The sequence below is a fragment of the Peromyscus californicus genome, unplaced genomic scaffold, assembly GCF_007827085.1.
Source record: "Peromyscus californicus insignis strain IS unplaced genomic scaffold, ASM782708v3 Scaffold_20__1_contigs__length_68692818, whole genome shotgun sequence".
NCBI classification, from domain to species: domain Eukaryota; kingdom Metazoa; phylum Chordata; class Mammalia; order Rodentia; family Cricetidae; genus Peromyscus; species Peromyscus californicus.
In genome coordinates, this window is record NW_026294503.1 from 40999979 (window position 1) to 41020355 (window position 20377).

Here is a 20377-nt window from a genome sequence, read left to right on the forward strand (position 1 = left end):
ACAAAGTGATTCACATCACATATTTAAAGTATGGAAGATCTTTGTGAAGTATGGTGGTTTACACCCACAATCCCAGTGCTTAAGAGACCAAGGAAGGAAGATCACCAGTGGGTTTGAGATCAGTATAGACAGAATGGCGAGAGCTCATGATACAGTCTAGAACACAATAAGAGCTTGTATTAAAAGACCATTCCTCCCAAGCCCCTGCTCCCACTAAAACAAAGACACACACACACACACACACACACAGAAAATGGTGGGGAGAAAAAACCCACCAGAAGTCTGTAGAGGAAAAACAACAACAAAAAAAAGAAGTCATACATGGGAACACAAAACTAGGAACCATAGAAAGAAATGAGCATAACCTAAAACTAAACCCTGATAAAGAAGAGTTACAAGTATACAGAGACAATGATTATCCACCTAAACGACTAGGCAAGCCTGGAAGTACCTTTGAGAAAGGAACATAAAAACATTCAGCGCTTAGAGATGGAGAGAAACAATAAGCCAGTCTCTGGGTCAGGAGTGGCTCTCTGCAACAGCTGTAGGTAAGTGAGGTTCTCATGTGTGTTGGGGTCAAAGAAGCCCTTGGTATCATCACCAGGATCTGCCAAAATGCTGTTCATCTCCTGGTCAAAGTAGCCACGTTGGTAGGCCACATCCACGGGCACGCGGTGGCTGTGCACGGGGTCAATGACACCACCTGTGGCAATCTGGGCCTCCAGCAGGCGGATGCCGTGGTTCTTGACTATGAGGTCCCTCTGCATGGCCTGGAAGAGGGAGATCTGCTCCCCCGTGTAGGGGTCCGTGTAGCCGGTAACAGCGCGCTCAGCTGACAGCAGCTTCTCTTGGACCTCCCCACCCACCACACCTGCTGCCACGGCTTCACCCACAGACAGCCTGCGGTTGTGCACTGGGTCGATGATAAAGCCGGTGGCCGCCTGAGCCTCCAGAAGTACCAGGGCTGTGCCAGGCCTCAGCAAGCCCTTCCACATGGCCTGATAGATGCTCATCTTCTCCTGACGGCCTGGCTCTCCCCGGACGGGCACCAGGACACCCGCAATGCAGCTGGTTCCTTCCAGGTAGCGCTTGACAGAATCCATCTCAGTCACCTCTTGCAGGGTCTTGGTCCCTTGTGCCAGTTCCCGCAGGGTGTCGGGGTCTATGATCCCAGATGTTTGCAGCTCAGATGCAGATACCTGGCGCCTCAGACCCCGGAAAGACACCCTGCTGAGCCGATCCTCTGTCTCCTCGATGACCTGGGTGAGAATGGTGATGAGGTCATGCAGACCCAGGGTACCAGCCAAGTGCTGGGCAAGGAGTTCCTCTCGGCGGGTCTCACTCAGGTATGAGGAGAATAGGACTTGCCACACTGGAACTGGTTTGCCACGGAACTGCCCACGGTGCACCTCCATGGTGGCAGCTCGCAGAGCCTGTTCCTGATTCTGCCTGGCAGTCTCAGCAATGTCCTCCACCTTGTCCTTGTCTGGGAAGGTGCCTGAGCTTCTGGCCCCAGTCTCCTGTTGGTTAAGTGAGGCAACAGTCAGCTTTGGACTGGACTCCTGAGTCTCCTCGGCTTCCTCAATGATGGTGGTCAGTCTTCGGGTCAGCATGGGCAGAGTCAGTTTCCCAGAGCTGAACTGGGCCAGCAGCTTCTTGCGGGTGTCCACGTTCACATAGTTGGATGTCAGAACGTCCCAAACAGGAACCTCTTGGCCCCGGAGATGACCCACTCTTACCTCCATGGTGGCCTTACCCAGGGTTCCTTGGGGATCTAAGGGTGGACTCCCGTCCTTGGTTCGGGCCAGCTGTGAGATGAGCGTGGTGGTCAGTTCCTGAACGGTGAGCCCACCAGCTTGGTACCGGCGCAGCAGGTCCTGGCGCAGTCTCTCGGGCACCTCGCGGTAGAAGAGAAGCTCCCAGACAGAGATGCTCTGGCCCTGGTAGTCGCCTGTGCCTGGGGTCACTCGGGCTTCACGAAGGGCACGTCTCAGTTCCTCACTCAGGTGGTGCACAGTGGAGCCCTTTTCTGCCAGCTGCAGCATGTACAAACCAGTCTCTGGATCCCGCACACAGCGCCGAAGCAGCTGTAGGTAAGTGAGGTTCTCATGTGTGTTGGGGTCAAAGAAGCCCTTGGTATCATCACCAGGATCTGCCAAAATGCTGTTCATCTCCTGGTCAAAGTAGCCACGTTGGTAGGCCACATCCACGGGCACGCGGTGGCTGTGCACGGGGTCAATGACACCACCCGTGGCAATCTGGGCCTCCAGCAGGCGGATGCCGTGGTCCTTGACTATGAGGTCCCTCTGCATGGCCTGGAAGAGGGAGATCTGCTCCCCCGTGTAGGGGTCCTTGTAGCCGGTAACAGCGCGCTCAGCTGACAGCAGCTTCTCTTGGACCTCCCCACCCACCACACCTGCTGCCACGGCCTCCTCCACAGACAGCCTGCGGTTGTGCACTGGGTCGATGATGAAGCCGGTGGCCGCCTGAGCCTCCAGCAGTACCAGGGATGTACCCGGCCTCAGCAAGCCCTTCCACATGGCCTGATAGATGCTCATCTTCTCCTGACGTTCAGGCTCTCCCTGGACGGGCACCAGGACACCCGCAATGCAGCTGGTTCCTTCCAGGTAGCGCTTGACAGAATCCATCTCAGTCACCTCTTGCAGGGTCTTGGTCCCTTGTGCCAGTTCCCGCAGGGTGTCGGGGTCTATGATCCCAGATGTTTGCAGCTCAGATGCAGATACCTGGCGCCTCAGACCCCGGAAAGACACCCTGCTGAGCCGATCCTCTGTCTCCTCGATGACCTGGGTGAGAATGGTGATGAGGTCATGCAGACCCAGGGTACCAGCCAAGTGCTGGGCAAGGAGTTCCTCTCGGCGGGTCTCACTCAGGTATGAGGAGAATAGGACTTGCCACACTGGAACTGGTTTGCCACGGAACTGCCCACGGTGCACCTCCATGGTGGCAGCTCGCAGAGCCTGTTCCTGATTCTGCCTGGCAGTCTCAGCAATGTCCTCCACCTTGTCCTTGTCTGGGAAGGTGCCTGAGCTTCTGGCCCCAGTCTCCTGTTGGTTAAGTGAGGCAACAGTCAGCTTTGGACTGGACTCCTGAGTCTCCTCGGCTTCCTCAATGATGGTGGTCAGTCTTCGGGTCAGCATGGGCAGAGTCAGTTTCCCAGAGCTGAACTGGGCCAGCAGCTTCTTGCGGGTGTCCACGTTCACATAGTTGGATGTCAGAACGTCCCAAACAGGAACCTCTTGGCCCCGGAGATGACCCACTCTTACCTCCATGGTGGCCTTACCCAGGGTTCCTTGGGGATCTAAGGGTGGACTCCCGTCCTTGGTTCGGGCCAGCTGTGAGATGAGCGTGGTGGTCAGTTCCTGAACGGTGAGCCCACCAGCTTGGTACCGGCGCAGCAGGTCCTGGCGCAGTCTCTCGGGCACCTCGCGGTAGAAGAGAAGCTCCCAGACAGAGATGCTCTGGCCCTGGTAGTCGCCTGTGCCTGGGGTCACTCGGGCTTCACGAAGGGCACGTCTCAGTTCCTCACTCAGGTGGTGCACAGTGGAGCCCTTTTCTGCCAGCTGCAGCATGTACAAACCAGTCTCTGGATCCCGCACACAGCGCCGAAGCAGCTGTAGGTAAGTGAGGTTCTCATGTGTGTTGGGGTCAAAGAAGCCCTTGGTATCATCACCAGGATCTGCCAAAATGCTGTTCATCTCCTGGTCAAAGTAGCCACGTTGGTAGGCCACATCCACGGGCACGCGGTGGCTGTGCACGGGGTCAATGACACCACCCGTGGCAATCTGGGCCTCCAGCAGGCGGATGCCGTGGTCCTTGACTATGAGGTCCCTCTGCATGGCCTGGAAGAGGGAGATCTGCTCCCCCGTGTAGGGGTCCTTGTAGCCGGTAACAGCGCGCTCAGCTGACAGCAGCTTCTCTTGGACCTCCCCACCCACCACACCTGCTGCCACGGCCTCCTCCACAGACAGCCTGCGGTTGTGCACTGGGTCGATGATGAAGCCGGTGGCCGCCTGAGCCTCCAGCAGTACCAGGGATGTACCCGGCCTCAGCAAGCCCTTCCACATGGCCTGATAGATGCTCATCTTCTCCTGACGTTCAGGCTCTCCCTGGACGGGCACCAGGACACCCGCAATGCAGCTGGTTCCTTCCAGGTAGCGCTTGACAGAATCCATCTCAGTCACCTCTTGCAGGGTCTTGGTCCCTTGTGCCAGTTCCCGCAGGGTGTCGGGGTCTATGATCCCAGATGTTTGCAGCTCAGATGCAGATACCTGGCGCCTCAGACCCCGGAAAGACACCCTGCTGAGCCGATCCTCTGTCTCCTCGATGACCTGGGTGAGAATGGTGATGAGGTCATGCAGACCCAGGGTACCAGCCAAGTGCTGGGCAAGGAGTTCCTCTCGGCGGGTCTCACTCAGGTATGAGGAGAATAGGACTTGCCACACTGGAACTGGTTTGCCACGGAACTGCCCACGGTGCACCTCCATGGTGGCAGCTCGCAGAGCCTGTTCCTGATTCTGCCTGGCAGTCTCAGCAATGTCCTCCACCTTGTCCTTGTCTGGGAAGGTGCCTGAGCTTCTGGCCCCAGTCTCCTGTTGGTTAAGTGAGGCAACAGTCAGCTTTGGACTGGACTCCTGAGTCTCCTCGGCTTCCTCAATGATGGTGGTCAGTCTTCGGGTCAGCATGGGCAGAGTCAGTTTCCCAGAGCTGAACTGGGCCAGCAGCTTCTTGCGGGTGTCCACGTTCACATAGTTGGATGTCAGAACGTCCCAAACAGGAACCTCTTGGCCCCGGAGATGACCCACTCTTACCTCCATGGTGGCCTTACCCAGGGTTCCTTGGGGATCTAAGGGTGGACTCCCGTCCTTGGTTCGGGCCAGCTGTGAGATGAGCGTGGTGGTCAGTTCCTGAACGGTGAGCCCACCAGCTTGGTACCGGCGCAGCAGGTCCTGGCGCAGTCTCTCGGGCACCTCGCGGTAGAAGAGAAGCTCCCAGACAGAGATGCTCTGGCCCTGGTAGTCGCCTGTGCCTGGGGTCACTCGGGCTTCACGAAGGGCACGTCTCAGTTCCTCACTCAGGTGGTGCACAGTGGAGCCCTTTTCTGCCAGCTGCAGCATGTACAAACCAGTCTCTGGATCCCGCACACAGCGCCGAAGCAGCTGTAGGTAAGTGAGGTTCTCATGTGTGTTGGGGTCAAAGAAGCCCTTGGTATCATCACCAGGATCTGCCAAAATGCTGTTCATCTCCTGGTCAAAGTAGCCACGTTGGTAGGCCACATCCACGGGCACGCGGTGGCTGTGCACGGGGTCAATGACACCACCCGTGGCAATCTGGGCCTCCAGCAGGCGGATGCCGTGGTCCTTGACTATGAGGTCCCTCTGCATGGCCTGGAAGAGGGAGATCTGCTCCCCCGTGTAGGGGTCCTTGTAGCCGGTAACAGCGCGCTCAGCTGACAGCAGCTTCTCTTGGACCTCCCCACCCACCACACCTGCTGCCACGGCCTCCTCCACAGACAGCCTGCGGTTGTGCACTGGGTCGATGATGAAGCCGGTGGCCGCCTGAGCCTCCAGCAGTACCAGGGATGTACCCGGCCTCAGCAAGCCCTTCCACATGGCCTGATAGATGCTCATCTTCTCCTGACGTTCAGGCTCTCCCTGGACGGGCACCAGGACACCCGCAATGCAGCTGGTTCCTTCCAGGTAGCGCTTGACAGAATCCATCTCAGTCACCTCTTGCAGGGTCTTGGTCCCTTGTGCCAGTTCCCGCAGGGTGTCGGGGTCTATGATCCCAGATGTTTGCAGCTCAGATGCAGATACCTGGCGCCTCAGACCCCGGAAAGACACCCTGCTGAGCCGATCCTCTGTCTCCTCGATGACCTGGGTGAGAATGGTGATGAGGTCATGCAGACCCAGGGTACCAGCCAAGTGCTGGGCAAGGAGTTCCTCTCGGCGGGTCTCACTCAGGTATGAGGAGAATAGGACTTGCCACACTGGAACTGGTTTGCCACGGAACTGCCCACGGTGCACCTCCATGGTGGCAGCTCGCAGAGCCTGTTCCTGATTCTGCCTGGCAGTCTCAGCAATGTCCTCCACCTTGTCCTTGTCTGGGAAGGTGCCTGAGCTTCTGGCCCCAGTCTCCTGTTGGTTAAGTGAGGCAACAGTCAGCTTTGGACTGGACTCCTGAGTCTCCTCGGCTTCCTCAATGATGGTGGTCAGTCTTCGGGTCAGCATGGGCAGAGTCAGTTTCCCAGAGCTGAACTGGGCCAGCAGCTTCTTGCGGGTGTCCACGTTCACATAGTTGGATGTCAGAACGTCCCAAACAGGAACCTCTTGGCCCCGGAGATGACCCACTCTTACCTCCATGGTGGCCTTACCCAGGGTTCCTTGGGGATCTAAGGGTGGACTCCCGTCCTTGGTTCGGGCCAGCTGTGAGATGAGCGTGGTGGTCAGTTCCTGAACGGTGAGCCCACCAGCTTGGTACCCGGCGCAGCAGGTCCTGGCGCAGTCTCTCGGGCACCTCGCGGTAGAAGAGAAGCTCCCAGACAGAGATGCTCTGGCCCTGGTAGTCGCCTGTGCCTGGGGTCACTCGGGCTTCACGAAGGGCACGTCTCAGTTCCTCACTCAGGTGGTGCACAGTGGAGCCCTTTTCTGCCAGCTGCAGCATGTACAAACCAGTCTCTGGATCCCGCACACAGCGCCGAAGCAGCTGTAGGTAAGTGAGGTTCTCATGTGTGTTGGGGTCAAAGAAGCCCTTGGTATCATCACCAGGATCTGCCAAAATGCTGTTCATCTCCTGGTCAAAGTAGCCACGTTGGTAGGCCACATCCACGGGCACGCGGTGGCTGTGCACGGGGTCAATGACACCACCCGTGGCAATCTGGGCCTCCAGCAGGCGGATGCCGTGGTCCTTGACTATGAGGTCCCTCTGCATGGCCTGGAAGAGGGAGATCTGCTCCCCCGTGTAGGGGTCCTTGTAGCCGGTAACAGCGCGCTCAGCTGACAGCAGCTTCTCTTGGACCTCCCCACCCACCACACCTGCTGCCACGGCCTCCTCCACAGACAGCCTGCGGTTGTGCACTGGGTCGATGATGAAGCCGGTGGCCGCCTGAGCCTCCAGCAGTACCAGGGCTGTGCCAGGCCTCAGCAAGCCCTTCCACATGGCCTGATAGATGCTCATCTTCTCCTGACGTTCAGGCTCTCCCCGGACGGGCACCAGGACACCGGCAATGCAGCTGGTGCCCTTGAGGTATTTTTTTACGTCTTCCTTTCTTTCGATCTGGTCTACTGTGGTTCTTCCTTCTTCCAGGTCCTTCAGAGTCTGTCTTGTGATGACAGCTGAGCGCAGCAATTCCTCCGCTGTGACCTGCGTTCGCAGTCCTCGGAACCATAATTGCCTGTTTTTTCCCTCCTTCTCTGCGATCATTTGCAGAATAACTTGTACCACTGTCTTCAGTGCCCGGGCTGTGTCCTCTTTGTACAACTTCACCAGTTCAATCTTTTTCTCCTCTGACACATATTCTGAGTTCAGCAGCTCCCACACGGATCGCCTCTGGCCCCTGTACCTCCCCACGGTCACTTCCACCTGCTCTGCCTCCAGAGCCCTTTTGGTGGCCTCATCAACATACTCCATGTCCTTTTTGTCCTTGACCACTGGGAACAGAGCCCAGCCCGATTTCTCCTCCCTCTGGCACCTGTCCTGCAGCTCCCGGTACGTGACCTTCTCCTGTGTGTTGGGATCCACAAACCTTTTCCTCATGAGCTTCTGATCAGCTATGAGTACCACTGTGTCATCACCCAGACAGCCGCGCCTGCAGGCTGTGTCCAGAGGGACTCGGTGGTGGTGCACAGGGTCAATGACCCCGCCTGTGGCCACCTGTACCTCCAGCAGCCTCAGTGCCTCCTCCCTCCTAACTAATTTCTTCTCCATGGCCTGGAAGAGTGGGATAGTCGCCCCCGTGGCTGGGTCTTTGTAACCCTTCGCTGCCTTCTCTGCGTTGACAAGCCTTTCTCTCAGGTCTTCGCCCACCAGGCCAGCTGCTATGGCCTCATCCACACACAGCCTCTGGTGGGTACGAGGGTCCATGAGATACCCAGTAGCAGCCTGTGCCTCCAGCAACTGGGCTGCAAATCCTGCTGGGATGAGTTCTTCCTTGCTGGCCTCATAGAAGCTCATTACCTCCTGGGTGAGGGGTGCCGTCACCCCAGCAATGCAGCTGCTGCCTTCCAGGTAGATTTTGACATGCTCCAGCTGGCGGAGATCCTGGCACCCTCTGTCTCCACTGTGAAGCACATCCAGGGTCTTCTTATCAAGGATCCCAGAGTTGAACAGTTCTGCAGCAGTCACGTCGCCATGGATGCCTGCCACCTTGAATATTTGGTTTTGCTTCTCTGTTTCTTCCACGGTGGCGGTGATAACCTCCAGCAGTTCCTCGAGACTCTTGGTCTGGGCTCTGTACTCCTGCAAAAGCTTTCTTTTCCTTCCTTCTGTGAAGTACTGAGAGGACAGCAGGTCCCACACAGACACCGTCTGGCCTGCAAACCTCCCGACGTACATTTTCACAGCTCTGGACCTCAGAGCTTGCCTTGTGGCCTCGTCAACGTACGTGTAGTTTTCTCCCTTCTTTACAATTTCCAACATGTACAGGCCTGTCTCGGGGTCCTCCACACAGCGCTCCAGCAGCTGCAGGTAGGTGAGGTTCTCATGCGTGTTGGGGTCGAAGAAGCCCTTGGTGTCGTCACTCGGGTCATCCAAGATGCGGTTCATCTCCTCATCGAAGTAGCCACGCTGGTAGGCCACGTTCACAGGCACACGATGGCTGTGTACAGGGTCGATGATGCCACCCGTGGCAATCTGAGCCTCCAGCAGGCGGATGCCATGGTCCCTGACAATGAGGTCCCTCTGCATGGCCTGGAAGAGGGAGATTTGCTCCCCAGTGTAGGGGTCCGTGTAGCCGGTGACAGCGCGCTCAGCTGATAACAGCTTCATGTAAGTTTCCTTGCCAAACATCCCTGCCTGGAAGGCCTGTTCTACCGTTAGCTTCCGGTTCTCCACAGGGTCGATGATGTAACCGGTGGCTGCCTGGGCCTCTAGCAGCACCAGGGCTGTGCCTGGCCTCAGAATGTGCCTTCTCAAGGCCTCTGGGATACTCATCTTCTCTTTTGTACCCCGAATAAGGACCCCAGCGATGAAGTTGCCACCTTCCAGGGACCTCCTCACACTGTCCATCTCGGTCACTTCCTGGACCGTCCTCTTCCCCTGATTGAGCTCATCCAGTGTCTGCTTGTCGATCAGCTGGGACCTAAACAAGTCCCCAGCTGAAACCTGTTTCCGGAGCCCTTTGAAGGTGGCCTGTGGGGGCTGCTTCTCTGCAGCCTCCACCAGAGTGGTGACCATGCTGATGACCTGCCGCAGGGCAGCAGCCCGCCCAGAACAACAAAGTGCCACCAGTTCCCGCCGCTTTTCAGCTCCAACATACTCGGAGTGTAGCAGGTCCCAGAGGGACACGCTGTGTCCTTGGAACCTCCCCATGCTGATGGGCACCTTCATAGCCCTCAGTGCCACTGCGGTGTGGTCATCCACCTCAAGCACAGTGTCCTGGGGCAGTGGTAGCAGCCACAGGCCAGTGTCAGCATCCAGCACGCAGAGTTCCTTGAGCTGCCGGTATGTCACCTTTTCACGGGAGTTGGGGTCAAAGAAGAGCTTGTTTTCCTCCTCAGTGGCAGTCAGCACCTGGCTTGTCTGCTCATCCAGGAGGCCAAGCTTGCAGGCCACTGCCTGGGGCAGGTGCACTCCATGGACAGGGTCCACAACACCCCCCGTGGCCAGCTGGACTTGTAGGAGAGGAAAGGCCTCACTCTTGGGGACAAGTCCCTTCTCCATGGCCTGCCATAGAGAAAGGGAGCCTCCTGAGTAAGGGTCTGAGTATCCCATGACAGCTCTCTCGGCCTGCTGAAGCTGTTCACTCAGCTCCCTGCCCACCAGGCCGGCCTTCACTGCACCTTCCACCGACAATCTCTGGTTGGTTAGTGGGTTGATGAGGAAGCCAGATGCCACTTGGGCCTCCAGCAGCTGCTGGCCCAGGCCTGTGGGCAGGAAGCCATCCCTTACAGCCTGGGCAATGCTCAACTTGGTCCCCGAGGGCTGCAGAAGCACACCGGCCACACAGCCTGTGCCCCAGAGGCAGGCCTTCAGAGCAGGCTGTGTGGCTACCTCAGCAGGTGATTCTATGCCCTGGGCCAATGCTTCCAGTGTCTCTTGAGTTATAATACCAGTATCTCGTAGCCAAATGGCAGGGACCTCACCCCGTGGGCCTGGCACAGTGATGCGGGCCCGGGCCAGGAGCTTTGCTGCCTGCACCCAGCTACGCACAGTGTCCTGTAGCTGTGACACAGACATCTTCCCAACCCTCACATCCTCAAGGAAGCCCCTGCGCTGTTCCTCTGTAAAGTGGCAAGAGGTAAGCAGATCCCAGAGGGACAAACCATCCTCGGTACCAGCTGACGCTTGCAGGATCTCCTGGATCTCTGTGTCAGTGGGGAGAGCAGGAGCATCTTCTGTCAGGGGCAGGAGGTGAAGCCCAGAGGCTTTATCCTGGAGACACTGCTCCAGAAGCTGGGCATAACTGGTGTGTCCCCGGCCATCAGGGGTGGGAAAGGTCTCAGGAGAGCTGGACAAGGCCACCTCCATCTCTTGATCAAGGCAGCCACGCTGGACTGCCACAGGCATGGGGAGGTGGAGGTGGGTTGTGGGATCAATGACTCCTCCTGTGGACACCTGGGCCTCTAACAGGCGGGTTGCCTGCTCCATAGGAACAAGGCCCTTCTTCATGGCCCTGAACAGGGACACCTTTTTTCCAGAAAAGGGGTCTCTGTAGCCAGTGATAGAGTGCTCTGCTTGCTTCAGCTTGCCATATACCTCTGCCCCCACCACTCCCCTGCTCACAGCCTCATCTACGGACAGGGTCTCCATACTGCAGGGGTCTGTGATGGCTCCAGTGGCTGCTTGGGCCTCCAGCAAGGCCAGTGCTACACCAGGGGCCAGCAGCTTCTGCTTCATGGCCTGGTAGAGACTGACCCGCTGGTTGGAGGGCTGTAACAGCACACCGCCCACGGTGCCTGAGCCCTGAAGGTACCGGTGAACATCATCCCTGTGAAGGAGGGAATCTGGGCTGAGCGCCCCCGTCAGCACCTGGTCCAGGAGCTCCTGGTTGATGATGTGGGCTTCAAAGAGCTGGTAGGCAGTGACCCGGCCCCTCAGTGCAGGCAACGTGACGTCCGCCCACCTCTTCATCTCTTTCTCCAGCAGCTGAGTGACCTGCTCCAGTGTGACCTGGCGCTGCCGATAACGCCGCAGCAGCTGCCTCCTCTGGTCCTCTCTGAAGTATTCTGAGTTAATGAGCTCCCATGCGGAAACTCGCTGCCCCCGGAATCGTCCATATTTCACAGATAGCAGTAGGTTCTGGAAGGCCTGCCGAGTGGAGCTATCTACCAGTTGGGGTCGTGTGCCACTAAGCGGCAGGAGGTGCAGGCCTGTCTCGGAGTCATGTACACAGCGCTCCAGAAGCTGCAGGTAGGTGAGGTTCTCATGCGTGTTGGGGTCGAAGAAGCCCTTGGTGTCGTCAGATGGGTCCAACAGGATAGAGTTCAGCATCTGATCAAAGTAGCCACGCTGGTAGGCCACACCCACGGGCACACGGTGACTGTGCACGGGGTCAATGACGCCACCGGTGGCAATCTGGGCCTCCAGCAGACGGATGCCATGGTCCCTGACAATAAGCTCCCTCTGCATGGCTTGGAAGAGTGAGATCTGCTCCCCAGAGTAGGGGTCTGTGTAGCCAGTGACTGCACGTTCTGCAGACAGCAGCTTTGCATATACATCAGGTCCAATGACACCAGCCCTTAGTGCCTCCTCCACAGAGTATCTCTTGTTCTCTTTTGGGTCAATGATAAAGCCTGTGGCAGCCTGGGCCTCAAGCAAGATCAGGGCAGTCCCGGGCCTGAGGAGACCCTTGCTACGGGCCTCGTAGATACGGAGGCGTTCCTGGGAGTCAGGCAGCAGGAGACCTGCAATGCAACCTGTGCCCTGCAGGTACCTCTGCACTGAGTCCAGGCTGCCCACATCCTGGGCTGAGGTCTGTCCTCGTTCCAGCTGCTCAAACAGGTCCTGGTTGATTATCTCAGCCTCCAACAGGTCTCCCGGGGTCACCGTGTCCCTCAACCCAGCAAAGGTGACTTTGGCAGTGGCTGCGGCCTGCTCAACAATGGCCTTCAGCTCAGCTGCCAGCTCCTCCACTGACAGGGCCCCTTTCTGGTACTGCTGGGCAAGCATTGCCCTCTGTTTAACAGGTACTACCTCAGAAAAGAGCACTTCCCAGAGGGATACAGGCCGGCCCTGGAACCTCCCTACAGAGACGGAGGTTGTGGCCTTGCTCAAGGCCTGTCGAGTACAATGATCAATAAATGTGGGTCCCTGGGGCTCCTTTGCCTGGGGCTCTCCAGGGAGAGGCAGGAAAGCCAGCCCCGTCTCTGGGTCAGTGACAGAGCGGGCCAACAGCTGTTCATAGCGAAGGCTACCATGTGTGGTGGGATCTGAAAAGCTCATTGCCTGAGAGAGACGTTGCTGAGTCTCTTCATCCAGGCAGCCAAAGCGCAGGGCAGCCTCCAGGGGCAGCCGGAATCTGCGGGCTGGGCATATAAGCCCACCTGTGGCCAGCTGGGCGTCCAGGAGACGCAGAGCCAGCGGCTGGTCCACAAGCTCCTTCTTCATTGCCTGGAAAAGGGGGATGCGGGAGCCACTGAAGGGGTCATAATACCCAGTTACTGCCTGCTCTGCAACCAGGAGCTGCTCATGGAGTTCTGGGCCGACCAGACCTTCCCTGACTGCCTCTTCTACCCACAGACGCTGGCCTGTGGCGGGGTGCACAAGGGTGCGGGTAGCAGCCTGAGCCTCTAAGAGTTGTAGTGCAATGCCCTTTGAGAGCAAGTGTTCCCCTGCAGCCTGGAAGAAGCTCTTCTTGTGACCTCCAGGCAACAGGACAACCCCGGCCAACCCTCCAACGCCCTCCAGATAGCGTTGCACCTCAGGGCGTGTGCCCACATCTGACACCACCAGTGTGCCCTCCTGCAGGCCACGGACTGTCTCCTCATCCAGCACTCCTGCCTCCAGCAGCATGGATGCGCTGGCTGCTCCCCCCAGGGTGTGGAAGGTGGTCTTCAAGGGCAATAGGGGCAGCCCTGAGCTGGGGTCTTGCACACACCTACCCAACAGCATGCTATATGGCAGCCGTTCCAGTGTATTGGGGTCAAGAAAACCTGGGGCATCCATGCTGGGCTCTGATTCCACCAGGCTGAGCCACGTCTCCTTGTCTAAAAGGCCCCGCTGGCAGGCTACCTCTGGGGCCACTCGTACACCTTGGGTTGGGTCCACCAGGCCCCCAGTAGCTAATTGGGCCTCCAGCCATCTTCTCCCCAGGGTCTTATCCACAATTTCCTTCCTGATGGCCTGGAAGAGGGCCAGCTTTCCACCCCCATAGGGGTCAGGATAGCCAGTAACTGCACGCTCAGCAGCCAATAATTTCTCCTTTAGCTCCAGTCCCACCAGACCCTGCCTTAGGGCCTCAGACACAGGAAGCATCTGGCCCTGGGCAAGGTCCACAAGGCCCCCAGTGGCTGCCTGGGACTCAAGCAAAGCCAGCCCAAGCCCAGTAGGCAGGAGGCCCTGCTTCATGGCATCATAGAAGCTCTGGGTCTGCCCTGAGGCCTCCACATACACCCCAGCAATACTTCCGGCTGTGGTAGGTGGGGCAGCCTCTGCTTGGGCCCTGGCATGGGTGCCGGCTCCCAACTGGTGCTTCATGATTTTAGGGACAATGGGCTGCTCAATGCCATTGGCAATCACGACATCACGAGGAGGGGGTTGGCCGTTCATCACGGACAACTGGTAAGTGCAGAACTCGCTTAAGGTTCACGTGTGACCTGTAGGAAATAGAAAGACTCAGTCAGGGACCCTGGGCGGCTGGGCAGGGGGGAAAGATATGATCATGGGAATCAGGCACAGGTCCATCTAAACTTAGAGAGCCCCGAATCCACGTCCAGATGTGAGGACAGGAGGACCCCTGAGCAGCCACAGAGGTCCATGGTAGCCAAGGGCCCTCCAAGGGCATGGGCAAATCTCATTTTTGGGGGGAGAACACCCTGACCTGCAAGTCCCTTCAAGAGGGATTAAGCCAGGCTGCCCAAAGAACTCAGACAATGCAACAGACTATGGCCACAGTTTTGAGATCAGGCTGTACCCTACTTTAAGTTACAACATATTGTACAAAACAGTGTTTTTTTCAGGCTGCGCCTTGCCCTAGGAGACTCCATTTTACAATTTGGCTTTTGCCATTTTGAGGGAAGCAGATTGCAGGCCCTGGGTGGATCCACAAACAGCACCATCTGTCAGGCACCAGCTTCCGCACAGACTGAAATGACTTATTCCTGGGAGCAGAAAGGAAGGCACCTTGTAAATTTACTGGAGTGAACTGAGGCTGTAGGCACGCATGGGTGTACTAAAACCACAGCAGGGAAGCCAGGCCCAAGAACTTATCAGACACACCAAGCCGAGAAAAGGGTATCGTTCCCTCACCCGGGTCCCACAAAGCGATGGGCACCTAACACTGTGACGACCTGGCCTCGCATCAACCAGTCACCGGACATCAAGGACCGGCAAGTAGAGGATGCCCCACAACTGTCGCTGCAGCTTTGACTTGACTCCACCCTCTGTCGTTGATGCACCCTACTTGATTCCGTGCCCATCCATCTTTTTGTCCCTCAGGACCCGGACCTGAACCTGCCATTTCCTGTTTTTGGACCTTGGCCTTTCCCCTTGCAGACTCTACGGCTTTGTTCTCAAACCCCCGCCTACAGCAGCTCCCTCCTGGTCTTATTTGGCATCTTATCGACAGACTCTCAGAACTTTGGGGACTCTCTCTGAATCCAGCTGCAGCCCCTTTATTTGCTCTCTAAACCACACATATACATATAAATACATAAAGAGATTTACCGCGTGCTGTGTGACAGGTGATAAAAGTTGCTTTAGCAACTAAAATCAGAGTATCTTGATTGCCTCCACCTTGGCCAGATTATGGAGTCAGTGGGATTATAGGGCAAATTCTTTGCATTTTGAAACTGCTGAACCTTGTGGAATTTGTTGTCATTCACTAAATTTTGACATTGTAGAAGGACACAGACATGTTTGTCCACATTTCTGGCATAGTGTACTCATAACACACAGGGACCTGAGGTCAGCAAGAATCTATACTCTCAGGACTCCCTGTGGATCATCTGGCCTCTACTCCAAGCCTCCAGGGTTCTAGTGCATAGGTCTTGGGGCCTTCCTACTCACCCTCTTCCCCAGTCCTGCCTTAAACTCAGAAGATATGTGTTGGGTCTTCATGCCTGCATGTGTCCTGGGTCACTTGGATCCAGGTCTCTAAGCTTCTGCCAAGGCTTGGGGTTTTTGAGCTGGGCTGAATTGATTGCCCAGAAAGGCAACTCAAAGTCCTAATCTGCAGGACACAACTGTAACCTTATTTGGAAGCAGGATCTCTGTGGATGTAACTAAGATGAGATCATCCTGGAGCCCTGCTGGCCCCAGTCCAATGCACCTGGCATCTCTAGAAGATGGCAGACTTGCTCAGGGAGAAGACAACCACCCTGTAAACTGAGCCTGTGGACTGTGCGCTCTCTTAGTCCACAGCCTCAGCACTGCCAGAACATTCTCTCTGCTTAGGAGTTCGTCCAGGCTGGTCCTTGCGTGAACTTTGGGAGGGGCCTGTCTACCCCTCCCTCCCCAACACACATTTGTATTGTGGAACTTAACAGACTTTGAATCTGTCACTGAGGTCAGATTCCTCCTGTAACAAGATTCTGCTCTGTCCTCATGTGACCAATGAATCAAGAGATTCTTGGCCTGTCCTTGGACAGCTGTAGCTTGAGCCAGTTAGTCCTGAAGTCCTAGCCTGTTCTGTGTCCTTCTGGACACAGATCATCTAGTGCCCTTACACATCACACACACACACACACACACACACACCCCTTACACTCTGTTCTTTAAGATGCTTCAATGGGTCCAGATGCCTGCTGGCTGTCCACTGGTCCATCTCACACCCATCTAAGTCCTCATGGCTTTGCTCATCCTGTCACTTCTCAGCCAGACTTCTTGCTCCTGTGGCCCAGGCGTCTGCACTATGCCCACAGGAGCCCTCCATGTTATCATCAGCTACCTTCAAAGTTACACCACGTGTGTCTACACCACACATGAAATGGAGAAGACTGGGAAATGGGAGCAAGATTGACGGGTTGGGCAGCATGGCCAAGGCGGGTGCACAGTCTATCCTGTGGATGATAAGTCAGGCTTTGATATCACATGATTCGGTAGAATAGACACGGTCCAACTTAGGGAGGGTTATGGGCAGATGGTCCCACTAACCCCTTCGAGAATTGCCCTACCTGAGGGCCTGTGACAGGTTCAGCCCCTTGACTTGATTTGGGGGAGACTCTGCAGGTTATCAAGTCATGGCCCTTAGGGTTACTATGGAGATGGCATTTCAGCCACAGCTTTGGTAAAATGTCACTCTTCATTCCCTCCCTCAGGCTGGTCCTGAGCCTTCTGGGGTCGGGTAGGTATACCCAGACAGGGCCAGCAGTGTCCACCACCAACCTGCAGCAGAGCAGCCAGAGACCAGGCTGCCAGCTTCGAGGCCACCGTTCAGCTCTTCAGGGGCGGGAGGTGTTTTCAGGGTGCAGCGTGGAGCAAGGAACAAGAGTGTCTAAGACACAGATGGCAATGGTAAGATCACAAAAGACAGGGAGTGACCAGTTGGACAGCGGTGGAGGAAGGCCCAGTCAGCTACGTTGTTAGAGGCCCCAAATGAGACCAGTAAACCTCAACATGGAGCAGAACCCTTTGCCAAGGATAAGTCCTGAGGCAGGGTGGTCAGGGCTCTAACTTGGGGTGAATGTCTTGATTAATGCATCCTAAACTCAAATCCATAGATTCCCTTGATGCCCATGTACTGTGGAGACTTCCTCCTCACAGTCAGCCTGCATCCTGCCAATGCCTCCTGCCTCCCACAACTTAGCCTAGGGGCCCGAAAGAAGGTCAGGAACCAACCCAGAAGGATGGCAGGGGATGAGCCAAGAATCAGATTGGCCAGGGAAGGGTTTCCCAGAACACGGGACAGACAGAACACAGTGGTAAGGGCCCTTGGACGTATAAACCTTTACCAGGCTGACTCGGAAGCCCGAGGAAGGCTGTGCCTCTCTAAAGAAAGCAACTCAGGCTTTGGCAGTGTGCTTGTAGCAGAGACTGACCCCAGAGCTCCCAGGCTAGCCTTGACTTATCCGTTAGGAAGGAAGTAGTAAAGGCCCACACACACACATGACAACCAAGCCCAGGTGCTGATGATGACCCGAGGAGTCTGAGGCGCGGCAGTCAGATGGGTCCAGCCACACAGAGTCCCAGAAAGAGCTAGAAGATCAGGTATCCCTAGAACAGGTGAAGGGGCTATGGACAGACTGATGAGTGAATAAGAGCCCAAATCCAGTGCTTGGGGTACAGCTGCCACCAGCCTCCAACTCCTGGGCAAGAATGGACCTCAAGTGAAATGGGTGTAAGGGGAGACCAACTCTAGTAGAGGGGAGGTCACTCACTCACCATGTTTTGACAGTGACGTGGACCCTAGGAGACCCACCAGCTCCTACAGCCTGCGAGTACTGGGGTCTCCTATCAGCCTGGGGTGGCCACAGGGCTACTTTATGGTTGTCTCATGTCTTTAGGGAGAAAAAATTAAGAAGTTCCTTGGCCATGGAGGATGAGGTATCCACTGGGATAAAGCCAAGAGGACAGTAAAACTGGCCATGGCTCTTTTCACTGTCCAACAGAAGCTGCTGGCAGACAGGGTGTAGGGACAGCTGCTAAAGGCACAGCCTAGACTCTGGCTCCCAGGTGACACCCTGCTGTCTAGGCACCATCCCTAGGACATAGCATTTCTATTCTAACAATTTATTTTATGTCATGTGCATTGGTGTTTTGACTGCATGTATGTCTGTGTGAGCGTGTTGGGTCCCCTGGAACTGGAGTTAAAGACAGTTGTGAACTGCCATGTGGGTGCTGGGAATTGAACCCGGGTCCTCCAGAAGAGCAATCAGTGCTCTTAACCACTGAGCCATCTCCCCAGCCCCAGTATTTCTATTCTAAAACATAGATCTCCCTAGTGCTGGGTCCCAGAAGACCTGCTTCGACCCAGAAAGCAAGGCCTAGGAACAGTGACCTACACCCTGGGAGAGTGAGTTCCAGGGTCCATAGAAAAAGAAACACTTGTGAGGGCAGACCTGACTGGCAGGGGAGAGGGGCCACTACACCATGGATGTCGCGGTCCTCGTTGCCACGTGGCCGCTGACAGTAAATGAGAGTATACAGCTACTCTGGCCAAAGAGAAGACTCCCAGGGAAGAGGGTCTGGATGCGCCAGTGACCCCAGCCAACAGTTGCAGTGAGTCAATGGTATTTTTTTTTTCTAGATGATTGGAAGAGATAACAAATGCCCAGCATGGCCTGAAAGCCACAACAGGACCAGGCCCATCCCACAGATTTTCTCCTCCTGCACTTCCTCAAGAAGGCACCCAATGGCATCAGAGAGACTGGTCCTGAGGCACAGTGTGACTGTGGTAGACACAGGGGACGAGTTGCCTCCTGTCCCCTCCACGGCCGTGTCCTGAGACTGCCCTTAATGACTCATCCCAGTCTCTGCTTCCCCACATGGCTTTAGGTACCTTTGTTGCCCACCTACAAAGCACTGAGTTGGAGGTAAACCATGCATGTGCTGCCCAGGACAGGGAAGCGCACAGGAGAGAGACCCACGGGTGGTAGAGGCCGGGTCACTGTCCCTTGACATGTGGCTGGATGAAGGGGGGAATCCAGGGCAAGCTGTTCACTGGCCAGCAAAGGTGGGACACACAACCTTAGGACTGTAGAAGACACAGAAACTGCCAGACAGGCATGGTCTTGAGTGGTTCCTGACCTGGTCACGGACAACCAGCCCTAACAAGCATGCTTTGTGCAGAAGGGCAAGGCCCGGGTGAAAAGCCAACACAAGCTTAAGCAAGCCGCTCGAGTTCCCTGAACAAAGAGGAGATTCAGGGTGGGAAGCCACTGACAAAGATCCAGAGAGAGCGGGACTCTGGGGAAGGGGTGGGGCCGAGAGACTGAGTCCTGGTGTGTGAGATGCAGCCTGTGGTTGGCAGCCACTCCCTGTTGGCTTGTGGGTGACCTTGGACCTGGTATGACTCTCCCTGGGCCCTGCCCCTTTCCAGGAGGGTAGAGGAGTAGACATTTGGCAACCGCAGCGGCTGCCTGGGAAGACAACCAGATATCTGGGTCAAGAATGTGAGGGGTATACAGAGCTCCATCAAGAAGGGCAAGAGATCCAGGAAGTGTCAATCAAAGCAAAGGATCGGGGTCCCGGGTCTGGGACCTTATGGTGACCTAAGTCCCCATAAACTCCCCTGGCAAAAAGAGCTATAAGTCCTTCCTGCCTCCCGAGAGGCCCACCACAGGCTGCCCCAGCTGCCAAGAGGAAAAAGGGTCATTTCTGAGCCAGGTGGGTCAGCATCCCAGGGGCATCAGACACCACCTGTCACCACACTGAAGGGTAGGCCCTCACCCCAGGCCATGACAAAGATGCGCACCAGGGCCCCGCTGCTGCTGCACTGAAGCTAGATCAGAAGAGAATGAGGAGGCTGGGCAGATTCAGCCCAGCACACACATGGGGACAGAAAACGTGGCCTCTGCTCCACTGTGAGCAACGTGAGGGAGGACATCAACTGCGCCTTGCCCGAAAGACAGACGTCAACGACCCTGCGCAAGCTTGGCGTGAGAAGCGAGTGCGGATAGGAACACAGCCCTGACCCCTTCCTCTTCTTCCCAGAGTCCTGATACCACCACCCAAGGGACCATCCCTGTGGCTGCTCACCCTGGACAGCTGGTCGCTCCTCCTGGAGCCCGCATGGCCTCCCTCAGCCAATCAGAGCTGCCAGGAGCCTCTAGATGGTCAGCCCAATTGCCTCTCATAGGATTCCCCACCACTAACCTCACTTCTTACAAAGGGGTACAAGGAGTACCCCACCTGCAGGACGAAACAGCACACCACATATCCTGCTGGAACCACTAGACACTTGCCCGCCACACACACACACACAGATACACGCCCCGACCGCACAGCAGCCTGCCAAGGGCCTCAGTTTCCCCACCCCAAGGGATCAGGGGCTTCCCACCTCTAATCCTGAGCTCAGATTGCCCAGGGTGGTAAATGGGGCTCA

At 56.4% G+C, this 20377-nt stretch overlaps 1 protein-coding gene across 1 annotated transcript; it reads right to left on the bottom strand.

Annotated features, from left to right (window-relative positions):
* Positions 1-364: 364 nt before the first annotated feature.
* On the bottom strand, positions 365-13944 carry Eppk1 (epiplakin 1). Its single transcript, XM_052748083.1, is given in 2 exon segments — positions 365-6497; positions 6499-13944. Coding segments are annotated over 2 exon segments (13467 nt in total). The 3' UTR covers positions 365-476.
* Positions 13945-20377: the final 6433 nt, after the last annotated feature.